General features: G+C 47.4%; 1 protein-coding gene across 1 annotated transcript in view; it reads left to right on the forward strand.

Moving 5' to 3' along the window:
* Positions 1-14669, forward strand: part of FLVCR2 (FLVCR choline and putative heme transporter 2) — a 63662-nt gene that overhangs the window by 32640 nt on the left and 16353 nt on the right. The window contains exons 4-8 of the mRNA XM_066627384.1: positions 3592-3659; positions 4773-4876; positions 6606-6716; positions 8492-8597; positions 10645-10756. Coding sequence (XP_066483481.1) covers positions 3592-3659; positions 4773-4876; positions 6606-6716; positions 8492-8597; positions 10645-10756 — 501 coding nt within the window. The remainder of the gene's footprint in view (positions 1-3591; positions 3660-4772; positions 4877-6605; positions 6717-8491; positions 8598-10644; positions 10757-14669) is intronic.

Here is a 14669-nt window from a genome sequence, read left to right on the forward strand (position 1 = left end):
GCAAATGATTGAGGAATTTGGCATACACATTTATAGTAGAAAGTTATGAGATGGTACTAGATAGAGAAGGTTCAAAGTAGCTTGATTGCTCCCTTAAATAATCCAGATTGTATCTGTTATGCTCTTTCTGTGCTGCTCTCTCATTTATTGGGGTTGTGCAAATTTACAGGGCTCACAGAGACTTGCAGAATGTGACCAGGCTCCTGTCCTATTGATGTTGGAATTTTTGAGTGCAAATTCTGGCCATTTTGTTTACTTGCCTTCAAAGTAGAGTCAGTCTGGACTGGGGGGGGGGGGAGTGCAAACAAGTATCAAGACTGTGAGGAACAAAATTAGAATAAGGCTGCAGTCCTGACCAATTTTCCAGCACTGACATAAGGGCAATGCAACTCCGAGGTAACATTGCCCTACCTTGAGTTAGCTTCCATGACTGCCCCCCAACTCCAGGATGCAGCATATACCCCACTGCACAGCAATGCCAGTGCTGGAAAGTTGGTTAGGATTGTGCCTTAAGACAAGAAAGTTGGCCTACGGGTGCATCCAGACTTTGATAAGCATTTATATCACAGCTGAGCTCACAGAATAGCCTGGTAGGGGCAGCAGAAAATGATTAGGCACCAAGGTGGTGCCAAATGTCATTGCCCATTCCCACCAAATTCTGTTTCCCCTTCCCACCAGCATATGCAGCTGTACATATCAGCACTACCTATGCCAGTATTAGCATGAGCACCACCACCCTGCCAGCACTTCATGCCCCAGCATGTGTGCCGGCCGGCATACATTCACCTGGGCACCAGCCATTACCTGCAGTCCTTGCCTTCTTCCAGATTTGTTGCTTCTAAACTGGTGATGGAAAGGATCCTGGGAATGGAACCTCTCTGCTTCTTGTCATTTAGAAGAAACCGCTCTGGATAAGGAGAGGGCAGGAACCTCCCCACCCCCTTTTCTCACTTTCTGTACACTTACTCGCACAACATCTGCACAATAATTTCAACATCAATGCCAAATGGAAAGTGAAATGGGCAGCCAAACACCAGGAAACAGGTAGATATATAGACAAGCCTACGCTTAAGGTGCCAGGTTTTGACTTACCTTGCCAACACTAGAAAAGTTTGAACAGGATCCATAACCTACATGGTGTTTGCCAGGACTCAGTGTTTAAATGGGGGCTAGTATCTACCCCACAGTGTGATTGTGGGTTTTCCTGCCAAACCATATACCATATCGTGTCTGGCTGTAAACTGATATTTGGCCCATGGTCTGACTTTTTTCAGTGAAGGTAACTCTGTCCTTGAATGGCTGGACGAACTGGACACTGATATTTGATCTAGTTTAATTGTTATATAAGTCCATGTATTGTATGCAATACATATATTATACATGTATTATATGCCATAATTATATGCCATGTATTATATGCCAGATGCTAAATAAATACATTTTCTGTCCAAGAGAGTGAGCAAGAAAGGGACGGGCCAGCAGTGATGGGTGGGTGCAGTTTGCTGCATGATCCAGCCTGCTATCTGAAGCTAGTGCTTTGGCTTGCCTGATGGGTAGGCTTCCTGGTGCAGTCCTTGGACTTCCATGAATTCCATGCTCAAGGCCTGGCTATTTGATAGACACATGGCTCTGAATGAGATGCTCTAAAGCAGTGGTTCCCAAAGTCTTACTCAGACTTTGGGAACCCTCTAAGTCTTTTTGTGGGCAGGTGGGGGCAGCAATGCAATTGTCATGATTGTGCTGCTGCTAGGCAAGAAAGAGTTTTTTAAAAACTTTTGGGGTTGCTATGGCTGTCACCCGAGGGTCTGGGGAGCCTGCAACCCCTTCTGTAACCCTCCCTGAGGCTTGGAAATGTAAAAAGAAAAAAACCCACTTCCTGTTTCAGGATGAAAACTCGAAGTGGGTCCCCCCCTTTGCACAACATTTCCAAGCCTTGGAGAGTGCTGCAGATGGGGTTGCAGGCTTCCCTGACACTCTGGAGACAAATAGTGACCCCCAGATAAGTTGTTTTTTTTTAAACCCTCCCTGACTGGCAGTAGCAAGATCACTGTATCTTGTTGCTGCTGATTTCTGGGTCATTCTCCTTAAAGGGGAATGGCCCTTTTCTAGATTCCCTAGTGCAGGGGTGCCCAATATGTCGATCGTGAGCTACCAGTCGATCTCAAGGCAAAATGAGTCGATCTCAGGCTTGTCTCCCATCCACGCATCCCTAGGAGTGAGCCCCTGGCAGGCTTGTGAGCCCAGGGAGTGAGCCCAGGGAGCCCAGGGAGTGAGCACCTGGCAGGCTCCTCCCTGGGAGAGGAGCCGCTGGCAGGCTTCTCTCCCATCCACGCATCCCTGGGAGTGAACCCCATTGACTCTACTGGGGCTAACTTACCTTTCCCCTGTTTTTGCACTGGTATGTATGGAGATCTGCCCCCCCTCCATCTGTTGGTTCTGTGTGCAAGGGGTTTTGCACTGGTCTAGCTGTGATGTCTATACAGAGATCTTCCCTCCCCCACACCTTTCCCCTGCTTTTGCACTGGTATGTATGGAGATCTGCCCCCCCCAACTTCCATCTGTTGGTTCTGTGTGCAAGGGGTTTTGCACTGGTCTTGCTGTGATGTCTATATAGAGATCTTCCCTCCCCCACACCTTTCCCCTGCTTTTGCACTGGTATGTATGGAGATCTGCCCCCCCCCCAACTTCCATCTGTTGGTTCTGTGTGCAAGGGGTTTTGCACTGGTCTTGCTGTGATGTCTATATAGAGATCTTCCCTTCCCCACACCTTTCCCCTGCTTTTGCACTGGTATGTATGGAGATCTGCCCCCCCAACTTCCATCTGTTGGTTCTGTGTGCAAGAGGTTTTGCACTGGTCTTGCTGTGATGTCTATATAGAGATCTTCCCTCCCCCACACCTTTCCCCTGTTTTTGCATTGGTCTGTATAGAGATCTGCTCCCCCCCCCACTTGTATTGGAATCGAGGAAGATCTGGTGAGGAGGTAGATGTGGTGTCAGCAGTGGCCCCTTTAAGGGTAAGGCCTGGGCATCCAGCAGAGTGTGCTGCACAGCTGCAGCCACTTGAAGGCAATAGGGCCCTCAGGGATATAAGAGCACCTGAGGCAGGAAGGGCTCCACTTATTTATGTGAGTCAGCCTTTTCCTACATGAAGATCATTAAGTACAAGTACCGTTCCACCATGACTGATGAACATTTGGAAGTGTGCTTGAGGCTGGCTGTCAGCAGCTACTGTCCGACTATGCATCCTTGGCTGATTCACTTCAGTGCAAGTCATCAAAGTAAACTCAAGTAATTACAAAAAATGTTTATAGTTAATTATGTTGTGTTGTGCAATATTGGCTCATGCGGTTATGCAAGGTACACCAACATACATTGTACACATAAATGTTATATGTAATGATGGTGCGAACATTGTAAAAAAACTCTGGTAGATCTCCGGGCCTTGCTGGGTTTCAAAGTAGTTCTCGAGCCAAAAAAGTGTGAGCACCCCTGCCCTAGTGGATCATTACCCACCAATTTGGGAACCACTACTCTATACCTGTTGTAATTGAGAGCATGCTGTTAATTTACTTTCTTGTTATCTCCTTCCAGGCTTGAACGCAGGTTGCTTCTATTCGCTCTCAACTCTGCTAAACCGCATGGTGATGCTACACTACCCAGTATGTGATTCTGTGTTCTAATATTTTGACACTGACTTTTGTTTCAGAATATCCTTGAAAGATGAGTCATGCAGTTTTGTGGTCTAGCAGCTCCTTGCCATGAGTAACCTAAGAATTAAGATAAGAATCTCAGAATGTTTTTGACATCTTAATAATCTTGGAACCTCTCTCATGCTACATGCAAATGAATGGTTTTTCTTTTTTTAATGTGGAAGACAGGCATTGCAAAGCTTCTTTACATTCAGGCCAAGTCAGTGTCATATTTGTATTACAAACTGAAGCAAGAATTTATCTTTTGTCTCAAGTGTGAAAATATCCTTAATTGTACTACAGCATGTTCCACCCCACATCTTCAAAGCTCAGCAATTCCTGGTGGAGAAGCCACAGACAGAATGAAGATCCTTAACCTAGCAGACAGAAGAGGATCCTGTCTGCTAGTTTCCACCAATGCTGCTTTTCAGAACTGCATCTTCCCATCCTTGCTTTGCTAAGAAAAGGCAACTGGGCCTTTAGGGCAAGAGGTGGAATCAGTTCTTTGTTTATGAAATTTGTATTTATTCCAACTGTTTCCAAGGAACTTGGAGCAGCACAGGTGTCTTAGGGCACAATCCTAACCAACTTTCCAGCACTGGCATAACTGTGCCAGTGGGGCATGTGCTGCATCTTGCAGTTGGGGGGCAATCATGGAGGCCTCCTCAAGGTAAGGCAATGTTTGTTCCCTTACCTCAGAACTGCATTGTCCTTATGTCAGAGCTGGAAAATGGGTTAGGATTGCGCCCTTAGTTATCCTTGCAGCAACCTTGAGAATTGGGTCAGGCTGAGAGAGATCGCAGCTGTCCCAGGATCACCCAGTGAGCTTCATGGTTGTGTAGGGGTCTCAAAACCTGTCCTCTCTGATCCTAGGCTGACACTCTAATCACTAAACTATCCTGACTATAAGTTCTGATTGTTTTACTATTGGAGCCCAATCATAGGTCATGTCTACTTAGATGTAAGTCCCATTGTGTTCAGTGGGGCTTGCTCCCAGAAAAGGGTGGGTAGGGTTGCAGCCTTAAGCCCCAACAGCTTGTTTTGCATTTGAAAATGGTTTGACATCTGCCTGTGTTACTGCAGGGAGAGGAGTTGAATGCTGGCAGAATTGGCCTCACTATTATAGTGGCTGGCATGGCTGGAGCTTTGATCTCAGGCATCTGGTTGGACAAAACAAAAACATACAAGTAAGTCCTATGTACTGCCTCTTCCTTATTTCTGCCTCTTTGAAGAATTGGGCACATTCAGTGGGTAGGTGCAGGAGAAATTTTTTTGTAATCATAATAGTAATCAGTACCAGTAACTACTTAGAAGCAATAGTGACAATAGTAATAGTACCAGTAACTACCTCTTCCATGGGACCCCGGAGTTGCTTGGCTGAGTGCTTTGGCCTGGATTTCTACTGTGTGTGTGGGTTCTTTTTTTGTGATGTATTTGTTCTCGCCAGAGGAACTGCACATTGGAGAAGCTAACAACATATACAGTATAGCAGTTCAAAAATGGTTTGGAGAACTCGCAGTTGAGATAAAGTCTTGCAAAAAGGACTGGAGTACTTCCTAACCCAGCAGTTTTCAACCTTTTTCTTCTCATGGCACACTGCAATTGTTAAGGCACACCATCAGTTTTTTTGACAATAGACAAGGCAAACCGCGTTGCCAGTGGGTGGCTCACATCCACCAATGGCCCTTCTATTAAATGACCCTAACCCAAACTCCCACGGCACACCTGCAGACCATTCATGGCACACCAATGTGCCACAGCACACTGGATGAAAATTGCTGTCCTAACCATTTTGCAATGCAGCCCTCCATAGACAAGATCATAAGTGAGCTGTCTCAGAAGTAAATCCATTTTTCCTCTGCTGGTGTGTTGTAGAGCTGCTCCTATTACTACCAGCAAAAATTCATTATTTCTTGAACTGATTCCCTCTCAGCCTTGTTTAAGAGATGCCTAGTTCAAAGCCTGGTAGCATCAGGGGTCACTCCTTTTTTATTTTCCTCATCCACAGCTCATAGCAACTTCAAAAAGGCATTTTAATTGGGGAAATGGCACGGTGGCAATGTATTACATTCCCTCCTCCACAGCTATGGTCCTGATCCCTATTGGATCCTGCTGCAGTTATTTTGACTGAAAGAAAATGATGCTGAGACACTATATGTAATCAGACAACACTCCTGTATCTGACAAATGCTTCTGGGACAGGCTTGTTTGTATGTCTGAGGAGCTTGGAGCATGGCAGTTCAAGACTCTTTTCTATTGCACCTGGTTGTAGGCTTCTACCCCTTTTCCTTTCTTGCTCTGAGCAACTAGAAGGCCTGCTTTTTTGGGGTAAAGGCTGCCTTTGTTGGCAGTGATAATAGCTGTTTACATTTTAAAATGAAAATGTTTACACTTAAATAAGTCCAACTGTGTTTGATAGGGCATACTCCCAGGCAGACTTGTATAGAATTTTAGTCTTAATATAATATGACTGACATACTGTCTCTTGGGCAGTACTTAGGAAAAGCAATAGGCTACATTGTAATAGATGCCCCTAAGCAATGTTCTCAATTGCCTCCTACTGAACCTCATGCTTATTCTTGATTAATGTCCTTTGGGGGGGAAAAAAGTTTCAAAGGTTAGTACTTCAGCACTCCTGCTACTGGTTGCTTCTGCTGTAGGAGAAATCCCAGAGGTCCGCTCCTCCTTGACTACATGCCTCTTTGTAGGAATATGACCTGGAAACTCTTGAATAATGCAAAACTCTTTCAGATCATGGGTGTTCAGAGCACAGATTAAAAACAGAAACAGTGTTGCATGCTTGGGCTGGGAAAGTTCAGTGCCCTGTGGGGAGGAGATGGAAAGGAAGGTTCAAAAATGTTGAACACAAGCAAAATGTAGGGGATCACAGCTGATGGTGCATTCATTTTGTTTCAGGATGACAACACTGTCGATTTACATCATGTCATTTGTGGGCATGGTGGTGTACACTTTTACTTTAGATCTAGGCCACATCTGGGTGGTCTTTGTGACTGCAGGTGCACTGGGGTAAGTTAAACCAGTTTTCCCTTCTTAGAAGGATTTGCCATCTGGAAGATTTTGCTATTGCCTCTGTCACTGCAACCAAGGCCCCTCCTCTCTCCAGGCGAGTGCAAGAGAAGGAGACATCACAACCAGTAGCTCCTTTGATACTGTGAGATATGTATAGCAGCCATTGCACCCTTCTCTGACTCTTCTGACCCTTAACATCCACTGAAGGCTGGTTGGATAGTGCTTTTGATAGCCATGAAAAATGAGGCCTGGAGCAGTATCAGCTCTTTAAAGTAGATCCTCAGGGCCCAAACCTATATGGCCCTAGTGTCAGTGCTGAGTTCCAGTGCTGGGTGTTGCAAATGTGCTGTAAGGCATGACCACAGCACCCAGGGAGGATGGGTTGCTGCAGTGGCGTTCCTGGGGATCCCCGTGCCTGGGACAACCCCCAGGATTCTGCCCCCACCCCGTTTCGCCCCCCTTCTTTGCTCCCCCACGCACCTGACCTGGAAGTAATTGTGGTGATGTCATCGTAGCTTCCTCCGCAGCTTCCGCGCAGCTGCCTCCTCCGTTCCCCTTTGAAAACAAGGAGGAAGGGAGGAGGCAGCTGAGGGCCCCACAGTGCCTTCCACGCCGCAGGGGTCTCCATGGCAGTGGTCTGGGGCTGCTTCCAACGGCCCCAGACCGCTACAAGTGGAAACTTGTAAGCTGCACAGAAGGCTCCATGGGGGCCGGGAAGCGGCACGCGTCTCCTCTGAAGTTGGAAGGGATGTGTGCCACTTCCCCTGTGCCTTGGAGGGACGTCCTCTGAGGCAGAGGAGGGGCAACCCAGGCCAGGAAGCTTCCCCTGCGCCTTGGAGGGTCGCCCTCCAAGGCGGAGGAGGGGCAATCTGGGTCGGCATTCGTCCCCTCCAACTTCGGAGGGGGTGCGTGCCGCTTCCACTCTGACGGATGCCCTCAGAGGCGGAGCAGGGGCGTTCAGCAGCGCTCCTGGGAGACAGTGGGAAGTAGCCTCCCAGGTAGTGTCTCGGTGCTGACTGGGCCACCCTCCTCCCCTCCCTTTATAGGAAGAGATGAGATGGGCGCCCTAGAGCGTCAGTGCCTCTCTAGGGTGCCTGTTTCCTACCCTCCTATAAAGGGGGAGGGGAGGGGCAACTCAGTTGGTGCCCAGGCGCTGACAGAGAGGCAGTAAGCTGTCTCCGCAGCGCTCCTCCTGGGGGGGTGGGGGGCGAGGCTCCAAGGCGCCCCTGGAGGGTTGGCGCTCTGGGCATTGGCCCGTCTGCCCCCCCTAGGTATGCCAGTGGGCTGGTGGCACTGGACCAGTGGGAGACAGCGTTGGGTCTCAGCACTAGGAGGACAACCGGCCGGTGCTAAGGTCTGCAAGGGGAGATGGGGAGTGGGCGGAATGGGGCGGAGGGAGGGGAGGATCAGGCTGAGCAGGGGGTTGAAGCACTGTCTGTCACCACATCTATGCTCCCTCCCAGCCCGGAAAGCCTGACACAGCATCCTTGGGTCTGCATCCTCTCAAAAGCGGGTGGAGATCCAAGGAGACCCATTGGCACCACGGCTGCATTACCCAGGATAAGGGAGCAAATGTTCCCTTATCCCAAGGAGACTCCCAACTCTAGCCTGGTGTCCACAGTATGTAGCAGTAGCCATTTCAGTGCTACTGGAGCCCTGGCTGACCCTGGACTTAGGATTGGGTTGTCTCTTGGTTTGGAAGTGATGTTGTTGAGAGATTGCTTTACCATATTGGCTACTGATGCTTTCATGGTCCTCCATCTGCTTGGCAGGTTTTTCATGACAGGATATCTACCATTGGGCTTTGAATTTGCAGCAGAATTAACATACCCAGAGTCAGAAGGGACATCATCAGGCCTCCTCAATGTATCTGCACAGGTGAGTTCAGCAAATATGGCAGGATAACATATCCACATCTAGTCCTGACTTTACTGTTGCCGAGGAATGCAGCTCTGTCTGTTGATTAATCCAACATTCTCCTAATACAATTAGTGTTCTTCTTACAGCCCGATCCTATTGGGCATTTGTGACTGTGAAACTCACATTCTGCCATTGTAAATTCCTCTGTGGTACATAAATGGTATGCTGGTGTTAAGTGAGTCACTGCCACCAGCGGAAATGGCTGGCAACTTTGTGTGTCAACCACTGATGGATCCAGCTCACACCAGAGCAGGTGAAGTGGCAGCAGGGGCAGGTCATAGGAGGGTTGGGGTAGATGGGGGGAGGATCTTGTGCACATTGGATCCAATCTGCCTTTCTCAGCTTTACCTGCCTGCTTCTCTCCTTGTACTTACTCCAGGAAAAAAGCTGGTGTAGATCTGAGGGTCTCAGATCCCACTGATAATCAGGTGGCCTACTAGGAGATAAGTAAAAGTTATTTTTCTTACCTCTTGCTGGCTGTCTGATTGTCCCCCATTCCAACCGTAGCATCCAGTGGACTTACAGGGGATAGGATTGGGCTGTTAGTCATCTCAAACCTGACTTATCTTTCATTGCTTTTCAAGGAAGTTCATCAGGATACTATAACTTGTTGGCTCTTCTAGTATCAGTGCAATCTAGATCTCATTTCTCTGTGTGAGAGACATATCTGCATATGGCAACTAGTCTACCTCCTGGCCACAACACTTTTTCACTTTTTTCACAAATTCACTTTTTCACAATTCCAACCTCATTTATAGTAAATTGTTAAACAAAAAGCAGATATACTGGTTATCAGACAGTTTCAGTCCTGGAAGGGGACCTTGAAATGAAGAAACAGATCAGGGAGGTGACAAAGAGGGACAGGGTTGTAATCATGGGGGACTTCAATTATCCTTATATAGACTGGGTCAATTTGTGTTCTGGTCACGAAAAGGTTTCTTGACATGTTCAATGACTGTGCCTTAGAGTAGTTAGTCATGGAGCCCACCAGAGGACAGGTGACTCTGGATTTAATATTGTGCAGTACTCAGGACCTGGTTAGAGATGTCCATGTTACTGAGCCATTGGGGAACAGTGATCATGCTGCAATCCATTTTGCCATGCACGTCGGGGGAAGAATACCAGACAAATCTGTCACAAAAACCCTTGACTTCTGACAAGCAGACTTCCCTCAAATGAGGAGGCTGGTTAGAAGGAGGTTGAAAGGGAAGGTAAAAAGAGTCCAATCTTTCCAGAGTGCATGGAGGCTGCTTAAAACAACAGTAATAGAGGCCCAGCGGAAGTGTATACTGCGAAGGAAGAAGGACTTCCAAATATCCACAAATATATCAATTCATACTCATCTGTAAGCCATTTGCTCAAAAATCGATAACATCAAAAGGTTTTAAATCTATTGACTAATAGTAGGGGGGCACTTATCCTTCCCATTTTTCAATTCATATCGGTCTTTTAGATAACTGAAAAGCTGCAGAGTCCGTTTTCATTGTCCCACTATTAACATCCATGATATAGGTAGATAGTTCAGAACACTGGCATTCCTGGGAGGGGGGGGGAACACTAAGTTTCTTCAGGCACTTGACCGCTGGTGTAAAGCAGCTCCTCTTCAGAGCCAGTTGCAACTGCAAAAGCTTTTGCTGTCACAGCTGGCTGTATTGGTAAGGAGGAGGGGCCACTTTACACCAGCGGTCAAGAGCCTGAAGAAACTTAGTGTTTTGCTCCCCCTCAAGGAATGCCAGTGGTTCAGAAGGACATATGTCTCAGCAAATATCGGTGATTGTTGCAGTACAACAGCCCAATCCTGAGCTGCCTAGCATGCAGGGCTGCAGCGGCGCCAAAAATGTCTGCTGCTCCAAGGCAGCTGCTGCCACTTCCTCAGGAGAAGGGGTATGAAGGTGGGGGTATGAATAATAGATGGATAACAAAGAAGTTTGTGAGGGTAGGAAAAGATATGCTGCTTTATTTTTGTTTAATTTCTTCTTCCTAACTCTTGATTTTTTTTTTCTAGATATTTGGAATACTTTTCACCATTAGCCAAGGACAGATAATTCAGCATGTTGGAACTCAAGCAGGAAACCTCTTCCTCTGTGCCTTCCTGTTTGTTGGCACTATTATAACTGGTAATTACACCCTCCAAATGTTCTCCAGTCTCTCTCTGGTTGTCTCTGTACAGTGTTTATATTGCTGATTCAGCTTAATATAGTGTCGTTTAGGGTAGGGTTGTAGTGTTGAATCAGTTATTTGGCTAGGGGTGCAATCCAGACCTGTATCTGGGTCAGCATAAGTCCCTTGCACCGGCCCAGGAGGATTGCAAACTTGCCGTAAGGCACGTTTGTGCCTCTTCGAGAGGAAACCAGGCCGGTGCTCCAAGAAGCACCAGCCTCCGGAGGCTATAAGCCTCCGTGCCGGCTTTCTGTCAGATGCTTGTGTCGGCCTGGCTGGGCTGAGGCAAGCACAAAAGGTAGGCGGGGGGAGGCAGGGAGGAGGTGGGAGAGAGGCTTTCCTGGGAGGGGGGAAGGCCGGCCAGTGGTCTGCCCCGGGGGCAGGCGGGCAGGGAGTGGGAGGTGGGGCTGGAATCCAGCAGTTATGCTGGATCCCAACCCCTGTTCCTGGGGAGAATGAAACGGCTTCAAGCCGCTCCGATTTTCTTTGACTTGTGCCACCTCTAGCAGTGGAGCAAGGCTGAGGAGACTGATAGGTGCCAACAGTACTTACCCGGAAGTAAGGGGAAATTTTTCCCCTTATCTCTGGCTGAGCTGCTTATAGTCACTATCCTACGCTGGATACAGCGCAAGCCTCCTGGTTTGCCTGTTCCAGCGCAGGATAGGATTGCGCCCTAGGTGAATTTATCTTAAGACCTTTTAATAGGCTAAACATATGGCTAGCATTAATTAGGCAGTAGATTTTTTGAAAAACATATTTAAATACTTATAAAAATTGTAGATGGCCAGTGTTGTCTTAAGAGGCATTCTCATGTCGGAGGGAATTAATGCCTTTTCTAAGGTAGCACTTGCAACAATGCACATGAGCATCATCCCCCCCCCCCAAAAAGGTAAGTATTATTCTTGAGTTTTACCCATACACAAATTTAGCTGATATTCTATTCATTATATGAGATTTAGAAGCCAGTCCTATCCAACTTCCCAGTGCTGATGCATCTGTGCCAGCATGGCATGTGCTGCATCTCTGTAGTGGTTGAGGGGCAATCACAGAGGTCTCTTGAAGGTAAGTTGCCAATGTAAGGTAAGATGCCAATACCGGGTAAGATGGTGGAATGCCTCATCAAAGATAGGATCTCAAAACACATAGACGAACAGGCCTTGCTGAGGGAGAGTCAGCATGGCTTCTGTAAGGGTAAGTCTTGCCTCACCAACCTTATAGAATTCTTTGAAAAGGTCAACAGGCATGTGGATGCGGGAGAACCCGTGGACATTATATATCTGGACTTTCAGAAGGCGTTTGACACGGTCCCTCACCAAAGGCTACTGAAAAAACTCCACAGTCAGGGAATTAGAGGACAGGTCCTCTCGTGGATTGAGAACTGGTTGGAGGCCAGGAAGCAGAGAGTGGGTGTCAATGGGCAATTTTCACAATGGAGAGAGGTGAAAAGCGGTGTGCCCCAAGGATCTGTCCTGGGACCGGTGCTTTTCAACCTCTTCATAAATGACCTGGAGACAGGGTTGAGCAGTGAAGTGGCTAAGTTTGCAGATGACACCAAACTTTTCCGAGTGGTAAAGACCAGAAGTGATTGTGAGGAGCTCCAGAAGGATCTCTCCAGACTGGCAGAATGGGCAGCAAAATGGCAGATGCGCTTCAATGTCAGTAAGTGTAAAGTCATGCACATTGGGGCAAAAAATCAAAACTTTAGATATAGGCTGATGGGTTCTGAACTGTCTGTGACAGATCAGGAGAGAGATCTTGGGGTGGTGGTGGACAGGTCGATGAAAGTGTCGACCCAATGTGCGGCGGCAGTGAAGAAGGCCAATTCTATGCTTGGGATCATTAGGAAGGGTATTGAGAACAAAACGGTTAGTATTATAATGCCGTTGTACAAATCTATGGTAAGGCCACACCTGGAGTATTGTGTCCAGTTCTGGTCGCCGCATCTCAAAAAAGACATAGTGGAAATGGAAAAGGTGCAAAAGAGAGCGACTAAGATGATTACGGGGCTGGGGCACCTTCCTTATGAGGAAAGGCTACGGCGTTTGGGCCTCTTCAGCCTAGAAAAGAGACGCTTGAGGGGGGACATGATTGAGACATACAAAATTATGCAGGGGATGGACAGAGTGGATAGGGAGATGCTCTTTACACTCTCACATAATACCAGAACCAGGGGACATCCACTAAAATTGAGTGTTGGGCGGGTTAGGACAGACAAAAGAAAATATTTCTTTACTCAGCGCGTGGTCGGTCTGTGGAATTCCTTGCCACAGGATGTGGTGCTGGCGTCTAGCCTAGACGCCTTTAAAAGGGGATTGGATGAGTTTCTGGAGGAAAAATCCATTATGGGGTACAAGCCATGATGTGTATGCGCAACCTCCTGATTTTAGGAATGGGTTAAGTCAGAATGCCAGATGCAGGGGAGGGCACCAGGATGAGGTCTCTTGTTATCTGGTGTGCTCCCTGGGGCATTTGGTGGGCCGCTGTGAGATACAGGAAGCTGGACTAGATGGGCCTATGGCCTGATCCAGTGGGGCTGTTCTTATGTTCTTATGTCTTATGTTCTTATGTTCTTATAATGCATTGTGGCTGCATCAGCACTGGAAAGGTGGATTGGATTGGGCCCATAGTCAATCTATTAAAGATTTCTTTAATTGGATTAAAGAACATAAGAACATAAGAAGAGCCCTGCTGGATCAGACCAAAGGCCCATCTAGTCCAGTTTCCTGTATATCACAGTGGCCCACCAAATGCCCCAGGGAGCACACAAGACAACAGACACGATCTGCATCCTGTTGCCTTCCCCTGCATCTGGCAATTGGAGGCAACCTGCATCTGAAACCAAGAGCTTACACATACCTGCTATGACTTGTAACCCATAATGAACTTTTCCTCTAGAAATTTATCCAATCCCCTCTTAAAGGCATCCAGGCAAGATGCCATCACTACTTCCTGTGGCAAAGAGTTCCACAAACTAATTACACTCTGGGTAAAGAAATATTTTCTTCTGTCTGTCCTAACTCTCCCAACACTCAACTTTCGTGGATGTCCCCTGGATCTGGTGTTATGTGAGAGAAAAAAGAGAGCCTCTCTATCTACTCTGTCCATCCTCTGCATGATTTTGTTTGTCTCAATCATGTCCCCCATCAGGTGCGTCTTTTCTAGACTGAAGAGGCCCAAACACTGTAGCCTTTCCTCTTAGGGAAGGTGCCCCAGCCCAGTAATTATTTTGGTTTCTCTCTTTTGAACCTTTTCCATCTCCTCTATATCCTTTTTGAGATATGGCAACCAGAACTGGATGCAATACTGCAGGTGTGGCCTTACCATCGAGTTGTACAATGGCATTACAATATTAGCTGTCTTATTCTCAACGCCTTTCCTAATGATCCCAAGCATGGAATTAGCTCTCTTCGCTGCTGCCGCACATTGAGTTGACACTTTCATCAAGCTGTGCACAAGGATCCCAAGATCTCTCTCCTGATTTGTCTCAGACAGCTCAGAACCCATTAGCCTATCTGTAAAGTTTTGATTCTTTGCCCCAGTGTGCATGACTTTACACTTACCTACATTGAAATGCATCTACCATTTTGCTGCCCAGTCTCCCAGTTTGGAGAGATCCTTCTGGAGCTCTTCACAGTCTCTTCTGGTCTTCACCACTCGGAAAAGTTTGGTGTCATCTGCAAACTTGGCTGCCTTGCTGCTTAGCCCTGCCTCCAGGTCATTTATGAACAGATTGAAAAGTACAGGTCCCAGGACAGATCCTTGGGGCACTCCACTTTCCACCTCTCTCCGTTGTGAAAATTGCCCATTGACACCCACTGTCTGCTTCCTGAACCTCAACCAGTTCCTAATCCAGGCGAGGACCTGCCCTCT

The sequence above is a fragment of the Tiliqua scincoides genome, chromosome 1 (genome assembly GCF_035046505.1).
Source record: "Tiliqua scincoides isolate rTilSci1 chromosome 1, rTilSci1.hap2, whole genome shotgun sequence".
In the NCBI taxonomy this organism is placed as follows: domain Eukaryota; kingdom Metazoa; phylum Chordata; class Lepidosauria; order Squamata; family Scincidae; genus Tiliqua; species Tiliqua scincoides.